Source organism: Budorcas taxicolor, chromosome 3 (genome assembly GCF_023091745.1).
Source record: "Budorcas taxicolor isolate Tak-1 chromosome 3, Takin1.1, whole genome shotgun sequence".
NCBI lineage: Eukaryota > Metazoa > Chordata > Mammalia > Artiodactyla > Bovidae > Budorcas > Budorcas taxicolor.
In genome coordinates this window covers 98568037-98580316 of record NC_068912.1, presented here as the reverse complement: position 1 = coordinate 98580316, position 12280 = coordinate 98568037, and the positions used below count along the sequence as shown (strand labels likewise).

The 12280-nt window shown below is 54.5% G+C and overlaps 1 protein-coding gene across 1 annotated transcript in view; it reads right to left on the bottom strand.

Annotated features, from left to right (window-relative positions):
- The window catches only part of TRABD2B (TraB domain containing 2B), a 221386-nt gene that overhangs the window by 24828 nt on the left and 184278 nt on the right, over positions 1–12280 (bottom strand). Inside the window, exons 3-4 of the mRNA XM_052637860.1 lie at positions 11750–11896; positions 4795–4969 (exon numbers count right to left, since the gene is read on the bottom strand). Coding sequence (XP_052493820.1) covers positions 4795–4969; positions 11750–11896 — 322 coding nt within the window. The remainder of the gene's footprint in view (positions 1–4794; positions 4970–11749; positions 11897–12280) is intronic.

Below are 12280 nucleotides of genomic sequence, written 5' to 3'. Positions count from 1 at the left end.
ATTCTCCACCTTGTACTTATTTTTCTCAGTTATGTGGAGACCAGAGGAAATCCAGGGACACACTTGGCTCTTTGAGAACCCTCAGGATCACCTTGCCAAACTGCATGGGCCTGGCATTTGGGAATCAGCCCTTCTTTCCCCAACCCCAGGCCAATACACCCTTCCAAGGCAGGGGCCTGGATCCTTTCAGAACATCTGGGTTGCACCCTGGCCACAGCCACCTTACAGGGAGGTGGGGCTTCCATCTGGGCCTGTTTAGAGTTGTCACACATGTGCACACCCTACTGCCCCTGAACCTGCTGATTAACCTCCAGAAGAGGTCAAACAGCGCCTGGATACAGAAACATCACAGACACCAAGGAGGGTACTCTTCTATGGGATGTGCCAGATAGAAAGACACTTGCCCACAATATTGTCAACCTGTCTGGAAGTACACAGCAAGGGCACCATGTCTGGGTGGTGGGGGGGGTGGGGTGGGGGAGGCAGGCAGGGAATGGCCTGGAAGAAGACCCAAGAGGCAAGGATTCAGGTTGAAGGTCTGCCTGCCTGTGGCCTTGAGGAGGCCATTCATCCTCCCTGGGCCTTATTTCCACCTGCAAAATGAGTATAATAGCTCCCATCTCCTGGGATTATTGCAAAAAGCAGGGGTGATGCAATCCAAGAGCCTGGAATGGTGGGGCTGGCCCTCAGTAGAGCCTTTCGGATAAGGGTCCTCCACCACAGTAGAGAGTTTAATGCTGCTTCCTAAGCACATCTGCTGCTGCTAAGTCGCTTCAGTCATGTTCGACTCTGTGCGACCCCATAGAAGGCAGCCAACCAGGCTTCTCTGTCCCTGGGATTCTCCAGGCAAGAATACTAGAGTGGGTTGCCATTTCCTTCTCCAATGCATGCATGCATGCTAAGTCGCTTCAGTCATGTCCGACTCTGTGCGATCCCATGGACAGCAGCCCACCAGGCTCCTCTGTCCACAGGACTCTCTAGGCAAGAGTACTGGAGTGGGTTGCCATTTCCTTCTCCAAAAAGCACATCTAGCACAGTCCAATGAGGCAGGTGTATTATCCCCGTTTTACAGATGAGAGACTGAGGTCTTGGAGGTGAAAGGGCTTTCCTAGGTTCTCTGAATTAACAGTGATGAAGCCTGGCTTTTTATCAGGCAGACTAACTCCGAAGCTCTCACCCTCTGCATCAAATCCCCCGTGGAGAGCAGACCAGAGGAGAGACCAGTTGGCCTACAGCACTGGGAATCCCAGTCTGTGCTTCTGGACTCCCAGGAAGAGGTTCTAGAGCAGGGCTGGACTGGGGAAGATAGGTGCTGATGGACCAGGCAGGTGGAGACTCTTTCTCTCTCTCACTCAGCGAGTCTGAGGCTGGCCGCTGAGGCTGGTCTGCTGTAGAATGGCAGAACCTCAGGCTGTAGAGTGATAGAACCAGCAAGGCTGGGCTGGGGATGACTGGGAGTCTTATAATTATGTTTCTGTATCCTAAGCTATTTCCTAGGGACATCCATGAAGTTGGATTGAGAAAACTTTGCATGAGCAGACACCTGTTGGAGGATAGAGAAGCATATTTCCAGGGGTACAGACCCTCCCTCCCACAGCCTCAGGGGCCCTGTACCTCCTTTGAGGGCGGGACAGGGCATGGGCTGCGAGTCAGGCTGACTCAGATCCCCAGTGTCCGGGGGTCAGGGAAGGCCCAAAATGGAACAGGCATCCAGAGGGTGCCGTAGAGCGGGGGAACCTGGAATTTGCAGACCATCCAAGAGCACTTAGCCTGTCCCTGCATGTACATCCTCAGCCTGCCAAAGGACATGGGACTCGGGAGCTACATGGACATAAGGACACAGCGAGGCAGGCATGGATTTTTGTCACCATGAGTTGTGTAGGGTGGGTCCCATGCCGACACACTGACTGTCACAGGTCCACTCAGCTGGCTCCCTGCCTGCCTGTGAGAGCAGAGCCCCTGACCACAGCTCCAGGACCAGGCACTCGTCCTGGCTCTACCCCCAACTCACCATGAGCTTCACCCACATCCTGGTCTCTGTGGAACTCAGCCGGCCCATGGCTGCGATGAGGCAGGCAAGCTCGAGCTGGAGGCTGAGTCCAGCTTTGAAATTCTTAGGATAAGGGTAAATGTGCAGCACTGAACAGGCCTTCTGCTCCAGGTATGGCTGAGCCAGAAGTGGCAAGATTGGCCCACAACCTGGGCCTGCTGCTACAGGGCAGAGGGTCTCTGAGAGCCAGGGTGGGGTTCCCATTGCCCTGGCTTTACTGTTGGCCTGGCCCAGGCTCTCCAGGCCCAGGAGACCAGGACTGGAGGATCTGGTCAACATTCGTCCATCTATTCCTCCCTTCACTCATACATTCCTCTATATATTCATCGAGCTTGAAACCTGTTAGGTGCTACTGAAAACACAGGGATGATTAAGTGGAGTCTGCCCTCCCGGAGTTCAGGGCACGGGTGGGAGACAGACCCAGCACCGCTCACCCACTCCACTGTGGGAAGCAGACTGGAAGCAGCGAGAGGACCAGGAGGCTGGAGCTGATGGAGCTGACTGGGCCAGGACAATGGCAGGGAGGATGGACAGAGTAGACAGGTGTGAGGTCTTTTGGGTAGTCTGTCGAAAGAATTGACCAGGAATCAGCCAGACTTCAGAGGCAGGGAAGAACCTGGAGGCGGGCAGGAGGTGTGCATGCTGGCCTGTGCCTGAGTGGACACTTGTGCCCTGTGGGCTCGAGGTTTCAGTGTCAGGGGCTGCCCAGGCCATTGTGATTTTCAGCTCTAGGCTCTCCTGTTTCTACACTCACAGAAAGGAGCTGCTGTTAGCCACCTCCAGCCCATGGGTGCCTGATCCTGAGCCTGGGGGGAAGGCGGGGCAGGTGGAGCGTGCAGAATGCTGGTCCCTCACTGGCCTCCCTCAATGACTGGGATCTCTAGGGGCTTCCCTTAGGCCAGGGGAGGAGCCTGGGGGCTAGCTGAGCTCCGAGTGGCTCCTCTTTCATGGTCAGCTATGGGCCTTTCTGCCCGGGGACTTTGCCTATATGCCCATGGGGGGAGGGCTGGGATGGTGAGTGAGGGAGGGGTGTGCTGGGGAGCACTTCCTTTCCAGTACGGCTGGCCGCCAAAGCTGGGCCAGGTTCCCAGCAGGTGTCCTGCAGCCAAAGTCCTGCTTCCCTCAGGAAGCCCCTCCCACCGCTACAGGAATCCCTCCCGATCCTCAGAAGTCTGTTTTATAGCTCCTGGAATCGCAAATGGCCCAAGTGAGTCCTGGCTCTCTACTTAAATGAGTAAACCTGTGGTTGCCCAAGTGGGGGCAGAGGCCACATCAGGCCATGGCACAGCCTCAATGCGAGCCCAGAAGTCTCTGTCCAGCTGCAGCTGTGGCTCTAAAGGGGCCATCGCAGACGTCCTGTGTTTCTGAGGCCCTCCCGTGTGCCTCTCCTGTGCTGAGGGCTGCAGGGAGGGAAGACAGGTGCAGATGCACGAACCCTGGCTCTTGCCCTTTAGCTATTCTGGGCTGAATGAGTAAGGATGGGGCAGACTTCCAGTAATGAATCAGGATGTCCATACAAGCCCTTTTGTGTGAGACCGCTTGGCTTGATCCAGCTCAGCCTGATGTAGGCAGGCAGCGTGTGGGTATTCAGCCAGGGTAGGGAGGGGAGAGAGGGCAGCCAACCACCTCGTTTAATTCTCACAAAACAGGAGGTGAATTCATTCAGTCCAAACTGCCAGTAACATGAATAAAAAGAAATAATGTTTGTCTTGCAGCTCTGGAGCAAAAGCTGACAAGGAGGTAAATGCGGTATCCTGGACCCAATGTGGACAGCGCTGTCCTCAGCAGAGACAGCCATGGAAAAGAAAGAAAGAAAGAGTGAGAGAGAAGAAGGAGGGGACAGAGAAGAGAGGAACAGGGAGAGAGATGCTGAGCAGGTGCCGCACCCGAGAATCTGGTGATGATAAAATTTGTATTCATCGTCCTCATCATAATGGTGCCGATAACTGTGGCTGCCATTGTGAGTTACTCCTCCATGATACTGATCTTTATGACTATTCCACAAGGTGTGCGTGGGTGCTAAGTTGCTTCAGTCATGTCTGAGTCTTTGTGATTCTAGGGACTGTAGCCCATCAGGCTACTCTGTTTATGGGATTTTCCAGGCAAGAATACTGCAGTGGGTTGCCATTCCCTTCGCCAGGGGATCTTCCTGACCCAGGGATTGAACCTGTGTCTCCTGCATTAGCAGGCAGGTTCTTTACCATTAGAGTCATCTGGGAAGGGAGGTCTTTTCAATTAATCACATAATTATTTCCATCACTGCCCATTCATAGAAGAGAGACTTGAGCCTCTGAAAAGTCCTAGAGCCTGCTGAGGCCATGCCACCCAGAGGGGGCTGGGATCTGAAGCCAGGGCTGCGGGATGGCAGAGCTGCTCTCTCCCCACTGGGCCACGTGGCCCTCACCATCTTGGCCTTTGCTCTGCAGGGTGGGCCCAAGGCTGGGCTGGACACTGGGAACTGGCATCAGTTCTGGCCTCTCAACATGGCCTCCAGGGGCGTAAAGGGGCCACAGAAGTCGCCCTGCTCTTGGCAGCAGCCACTGCCCTTGCCCATGAGGACTGTTACAACAGAACCTTAGACCAGAGGTAGAGGACTTGCTTTGGCTCCCAGCTCTGCAGAACACTAGGTGGCTTTTCCTGCTCTTTCTGGGCCTCAACTTTTCCCTTTATAAAGTAGAGAGCCCAGCAAATTTCTCAGCCCTGAAGGATTCTGCAGACAATCCCTTCCCCACTCCGGCCCAAACCTGCTCCGAAGGCAAAGAAGCAGATCTTGTCTTCGTTCTCCTGCAGAAGCGTCATGACCCTCTTCCCCATGCGCTCATTCCTCTTGTAGATGAGCTCCTGGCGGAAGTAGCTGTCAATCTCCTGGGCCGTGACCTGCTCGTGTGGCGGGAGGGTGGTGTTGATAAAGTTGGGCAGCTGTAAAGGCAAGACAGAGGCTGCCTTCAGTTCTTTCCGGAGCAAGGAGGGCTTCTAATAAGCACACACAGCCCAGTGTGGGGCCAGGTTGAAGTGAAAGTAAAGCGTTAGTCTCTTTAACTCGTGTCCAACTCTGCGACCCCGTGGACTGTAGCCCGCCAGGCTCCTCTGTCCATGGAATTCTCCAGGCAAGAATACTGGAGTGGGTTGCCATGCCCTTCTCCAGGAGATCTTCCTGACCCAAGGATCGAATCTGGGTCTCCTGCTTTGCAGGCAGATTCTTTACTGTCTGGGCTACTTACCTTTATTAAGGTAATTGATGTTTTTCATCAGTTCCAAGATGCTTTGAGATGACTGTTGTTATCCCAGTTTTATGAATAAAGGAAGAAGAGCAAAAGGTCCAGAGACAGGCGGAGAGTCACACAGCTAACTGAACAGAGAGCCCCGGATGCCGCCCTCGCTCAACGTATCACTCCTGCACCTCTGCCTTGTTGGACTTCAGCCTCTGGACACTGAGGTCCTGGGAGGCTCTCCCTGTGGCACTGACCCTGTCACTGGCACACACAGCAAATCTGGCTCAGCAAGCAGGAGTAGCGGGTCAGCTGAGCTGCCTGCCTGTTATAACAGGAAGGCTGACCTGGGCTTTGGCCCTGCTCTGATGCTGTGGGACTGTGGCCAAGTTACTAAACTTTTCTGAGTTCCAGTTTCCTCATTTACAACGTGGGACTGACGCTACTGCAGCGGATTGCATGACATGATGGGTGCTGTCGTGGACACCTTTCAGCCCATCCCCCTCCAAAGAGGTTAGAGGAGGGGTCATAGCCTTTGGTTTTCCCAGCGTATGAGCACTAGTTGACCACTTTCCACTGCCATCACTATCTTCCCATCCCCAGCTCTGCCACTTCCCAGGGTGTAACCCAAACCCTCCATCCCTTCTTCTTTTTTTTTTTATTTTTTATTTTTCCTCCATCCCTTCCTGAAAACTTCAGCTCCAGGACCAAGGCCTCCTCCCATAATGATGGCTTGCTCAACAATCTGGCTTGGAACTATCCACATTGCCTAGCTCTCAGTCCCATGTCCACACCCAGCCATGTGGTCCAAGGCCAGCATCTCTGACATGTTCTTGAACGAGGCACAGAGCTCCTTGAGTTCAGGGACAGCACGTGTGCCATTCCTAGGCCCTCAATGCCCGGCACAAAGTCGGCGACCAGCACCGGTTTCTGGAGCCTTGAACACAAAGATGTGCCGTCCCTCCCCACTCCCACTGCGTTGCCTCTCTAGCCTGGATGGTGGATCCAGTGCCCCAGGACTGTGTCCTTCAGCGAGTGGGTGGGACAGGAGAGGAAGCTGCGGACCGCGGAACCTGAGCCCATGGATCAGAATGAACCCTCTTTCCCCACAGCCCACTGGGGTCACTAACCTTCAAGCCCTTGCTCACAGAATATCTTCCACCTGGAGTCCCCCCTTTCATGACTCTGCCTCCACCAACCCAGGCCCAAAGTACAAGACCCGAGGCCCAGATGACTGGTGGACGAGCCAGGTGGAGAGTGCGGCATGCAAAGACTAAATTCCTGCAGGTTTTAGCCTAGTCACACGGCTTCTAGAGTCACTGATGAGTTTTCAACCCTTTTTCTGAGGAAAATGGTGGTATCCATGGAGGCTGAACCCAGAAGGACTCAGGGGAGGCTGCGACCCCTGCCTCTGCTGTCTGTGGCCAAGGATGAGTACATTCCCCAAGAGAGAAGGGAGGGTCTTCTCTGCCAGAAAAGCCTGGTATGCTGTTCTGGGAGGAACAAGACAATGAGGTGACTGGGGTTCCCCGCGCTGGAGCAGTGCGCAGCCTGGTGAGCTGTATGCAGCAGCTCTCCGAGCGCCCATCAGGGCCAGCACAGAGTCGGTGCTTGGGACTGTTTGGTAAATGGATACATGAAGGAACAGAGTTCTTACGCCCTCCCCTAATCATGGAAGAGATGCTTGGCAGCCCTGAAAAACCGGGCCACACCTGGACTTGATGCCGCTATAGGAAACTCTGCAGACTTCTGAGTGGGGCTGGAGCACAAGAGAGACTGACTCAGAGGGGTTATTTCTGGAAACATGGCTCTCGCAGGCTCCTCTCCATTCCTTGTGTATGGAAGAGAATGTGGGACACTGCTGTACCAAACAATAAATATTTTTTCAATGGGTGAGTGCATGGATGAATGAATAGGCTTGCAGGCAACAGCTCTGGAGATAGTGAACGGGAGTCCTGAGGTCAGACAGCTGGGTCAGCTCGGGCTGGAATCCCTCTTTTGCCATTTACCACTTGAGTGGCTACTGTAACTTATGTTGCTTGGCCTGTCCGAGACTCAGTTTCCAAGTTGGTCACATGAGCGCTATATACACTGTCATGGTAGAAAGGAAATCTTGACTAAACATCAGTACAACTAACTCAGAGGATGGAGCTGGCTCCCTCATCTTTCCCCTCTGATGGCAGAGGCTACAGCAAAGGGTGGCCTTGCACAGAGATGGAGATGACAGAAAGATGGCCTTCAGAATCATTGGAGAGCATGAAGGCAGTGTTCTGCTTCCCTGCCCCTCTTCCAAGGGTCCAGGCATATGCCTTCTTCCTGGGACCTGTGATGTGTCCAGCCCTCTCTCCTTGGCTCCCTAAACATGAGCGTGCATCTGTGGAAGCTGAATCTCCATCCATTCTTTATGGAGATTTTCTTTTTAAAGAAAAACAAGAACCAGAAAGTCCAAAGTTGTGAAAAGGCTGGGTTAGCCATTTGGTTCCCTGAGCTGCCCAGCAGCTGGCTGATATTCTCTGCGTGTTTCATGCTGATGGGCCCTGGCTCCAGGCCAAGGATGAGGCCTGGCTGGATGGAAGCAAATTAATGATGCCATTAGGTTTGTTGGGAGCCTTAAATCTCTTGTGACAAGTTCAAGTGCAGGACGTATGAAAAAATTTTAAAGAGGATGTGTCAGGTCCCCAGGGCCCTGGAATGATGGATCCAAGATGGAGTGATGAGTAGATGGGCCTGGCAGAACTGGAACAGGGTCGTGAGACTCCCCTGACTCTCATCTAGGACTGGGTGGTTTAGAGGTCAAGTGCTCAGGTCTGCTAATGTCACAACCTCATCCCTTCTCTTTACCTTGTCCATCCAATAGACACCTTCCAAGAACGTCCATGGGTCCAGCCCTTGGTCCACTTAGGAGGCCACAGAGAAACCTCAGACTGGGTCTGCCGCCCTGGATGAGGCTCATGGCCAGTGGGGGGATCAGAAGATTGGGGGATGTGTGATTTCAGAGGGCGGTGAGTGATGTGGGAGGACGGACGAGGCCCTGATAGGGTGGCCACGTGTCTTGGTTTGCCCAGGACAGTCCCGGTTAATGGCTCGGGTAGATTGATTGCTGCATGCTAATTAATTATTCTGACTCAATTATATTTGACCTTTCCCTCTCAAAAGTATCTGAATATGAATGATAAATATATATATATGGCTATTCTACACCTAATGCAAGCTAGGGGGCTCAGAGAAGGCTTCCCAGTGGGTTGCCCTGCTGATCTGGGACATTGACAATGCTAGTGATCGGAGAGCGGTGGGAGGCCAGGGCCTCAGCTATTTCTGAAGGTGGGATGCGGGGTTAGGGGGATGAGGTGAAGCAGATCAAGAAGCAGACCAAGCGTGAGGTGAGCCTAGTCCCTGTCTGCCAGAGTTACCATCCTGGGCCCTGCATCAGTCCAGCCCCGGCCTCCAGAGGCTGCTCCAGCAACCTCAGCACTGCAGCCAGAGGCAACTTTCTGACCACATCTCTGTCTGGCTTAAACATCCCAGGAAGCTGGCCTCTCAGTGAGCATTCTCACCCCTGCATGGTCTGCCCCCTGCTTTCTGCTCATTCCTCAGGACCTCCCACCATCCTGAGCACTGGCCACACAGCTGGCTCTGCTGACCAGTCCCTGCCTTCATCTGCATCTGGCAGACTCTACCCTCAAGCCTGGGACTCAAGACTGTACTCTCACAGCACCTTCTCCCTGAAGCCCTCCCCAACTGCAGGTGATGACCACTCCCCTCCAGCCCCTGGGTTCTGCAAGGCCTCCGTCTGCAGAGCCCTTCTCTGTTAGCACATGGGCTCTGGATTCAGTGTGGATACCCTGACGTCAGGCTTGTCTGTGTCTGGGGGCAGGGCTGCCTAGTTCCTCCCGTGAGTGCTAGACTCTGCCTGTGCACCCTGGGTGCAGCCTGGGTTGCTGTTCTAATCTGGGTGGGCGAACCTACCTGTGCCCTCTAACCCACTTCAAGTATAGGCACTGTGAAGAGACACCCTCCAAGGCAGTTCACCTGCCAGAGATGTGTCAGTGGTTATGGACACAGGCGCCAAGAAAATCTGAGCTTGTCATGCTCGGGGGTCACCCCACTCTTCCCTGTCTCAGTTGAGTGTTATGCTGTCTGTGGCCACAGTTCTGTCCTGCACACCCCTTGCCCCAGGTTCCCCTCAAGCATACAGCTCCCTGGCGACCCAGGGCTCACCAGCCTCTGCCCAGCAGAGGATGCAGGGCCAGGCTCTATCATGGGGTGACTGGCTGGTGATGCAACTGTGAGCCTTGTGCTGCCAAGGCTCTCCTCCTCTTCTCCAGCAGCGAGAGCCAGAGCACCTGGAACCCCAGCCTCCTGTGCAGGACCTCCAGATCCTCCCTCCCACACACCTGCATTTGCCCTTGTGGCATTGAGGTGAGGTGAGGTGAGGTGAAGTCGCTCAGTCGTGTCCGACTCTTTGCAACCCCGTGGACTGTAACCTACTAGGCTTCTCCATCCATGGGATTCTCCAGGCAACAATACTGGAGTGGATTTCCATTTCCTTCTCCAGGGAATCTTCCTGACCCAGGGATCGAACCCGGGTCTCCCGCATTGGAGGCAGACGCTTTAACCTCTGAGCTACCAGAGTAGTTCACTGATATGTGCTCTGCGCCACACCCTGTGCAGGGCAGCCTGACAAGAGTGGGCAAGACACCCTTGCTCTAGTGGGGTCCCTGGTTATGCCTCCAGCCTAAACTCTCACCCCTCCTCCCGCTCTCTCTTGCCTCCAGCTCATCCGCATGGTTTCCTCCATGGGCACATTCTTCCGCCTCCTGTCTGTGGCCAAGGCAGGTTTCTCCTCTGACCTTTCATCTTGCAAGAATGTTTCCATCTCTGCCCAGCCCTGCTCCACCCCTACCTCCAAGCCCACCTAAATTCCTGCTCCTGCCATGGGCTCCAAGGTCATTCTCCTTTCTCCCCTGTAGCAAGGGTCATGCTTTGTGCCATTGCGTGTTGAATCTCCCCTTTTCTCTTAAGAGACCCTCAGCCCTCTGAAGGCAGCTGTCTCTGGCTCCCTGCCATATCCCTTTCCACGTCCCTGTGACTGGCATTTATAAATTATTTCTTTCATTCATCCAATATTTACTGAGTACTGTTCTGTGCCAGGCTCATTATCAGTGAATAAAATAGGCCCCAATTCTTGCCCTCAGTGAGTTAATGCTGTAGTGGGAATGGACAGACAACAAATAATCACTGACCAATGAATCGAGATATGTAAGTGTGTGAGGAGATGATAAAAAGCCATGAAGGAAAAGTGGAGCACAAGAAAGGCGACAGGTGGGGAGGTGGGAGGTAGGCTGCAATTCTAGACCAGGAAGCTGGGCCTTCCTGCCTGAGACGATGATATGTGAGTTTCTATCTTGAAGGGAGAGAGGTGGTGAGCCATGGTGATAGCTGGGGAAAGGCCTTCCTGGCAGAGCAAGTAGCCAGTGCAAAGACGAAGTGTGCAAGTGGGCTCATGGGTCAGTGGGGAGGCCCATGTAGATGGAGTGATGTGTTGGGGGAGGCAGAGGGCATGGGGTGAAGGACACCTGGTCCATCACGGTGAAAGACCATGGGGCCATGCAGGTCATCACAGAGATTCTAGCTTTACCCTGAGAAAAATGGGGAGCAATTGCAGTGTCCTGAGCAGAGAGATGGCCTGTTCTGACTAATTCAGCTGCCTCTTGAATGAATGGATTACTGAGCACCAGACGCGGAAAGCACAGGGGACCTAGAGGTGCCTAGGAGAATATTGAAATCCATCCAGAGCATCAGAGTGGTTTTGAAGAGATGACACTAGACCACGGCCACGCGGGAGGAAACCCAGAGGGAGGAGGCTGAACAAAGGCAGAGCAGTGGGAAAGGGCAAGGTAGGGGAGGGCTACAAGTGGCAGAGGTCCTCAGAAACAGGCCTGTGTGGCAGGGGCCCTGGGCTGTGATGAGGTCCGTGGAGGGTGGGGGCGGGCGGGGGCCCCGACTGCCTACGAAGCGTCTTAGAATCGTCCCCAGGGCAGCGGGAGACCTGGTGGAGCCACGCTCCGCTCCTTGACTCCCTCCCACCGTCCGGCCAGCCTGGGGTTAATCTTTGCTCTAGGACTCGAATCCAGGCAGAGCGCCCTGGACTGGACTCAAGCCCAAGCTCTGAGCATCTGTGAGCTTTCCCTTCCCTGGGCTTTAATCTCCCCAGATGCTGCATGGAGCCAAGCTTCCAGGGTCTAGGTCTCAGAGCCACACACACCAGGCTCAAGCGGGGCTCTTGACAACATAACAACTAAGCTGTGTAGCCTTGAGCAAGTCTCTTCCCCTCCCTGAGCCTCAGTTTCCCCATCTGTAGCAGGGATGCCAACAGCTCCTGCTTACCAGCTGCATCTGGCACATAGTAGGTGTCTAATAAACACCTTCCTAGAGGCCTTGGTTATACGGGCACCCTGGAAGCTGCCTGGGCCTGGGGAGGGAGCCTCACCTGGGAGGTGTCGTGGTTGAAGATGACGGCGTTGAGGTCCCCGCAGTTGTAGTGCTTGATGAGGTCCTCGGTGGTGTAGGGCGCCTGCAGGCTCCCGGCCCGCACGCTCTCGTGCTGCAGCAGAGTCTGGTTCAGGGCGAACAGCACCTGAGCAGAGGGAGGACAGGAGTCAGGGCTGCACTCACGGCCCCTGGCTGAGGTCCCCAACCCCTGAAGGGAGGGCCCTTCACCCACTGGACTTTGGGGCCACAGGCCTGAAACAGAGTGTGGGAGAATGAGGGGAGCCTGACATGAGCTGGTGCTGCTCGAATGCTCCACGGCCTTCGCTCTTCACTCGCTGGCCTCTCACCACACTCAGCCTGCTCTCGTCCCCAGCCCTTTGCCCTCACTGGTCCCCACTCCTGCTCTGGGCATCAACAGCTTAGCGAAGAAGGTGGCAATGGGAATCCTAGTTGTTTCAGGGTTTTGGAACGATAGGTGAGTTTTTTTCCTGACTCTTTTCATCTGTGCTTAGAAAAGTTCTAGAAGAAG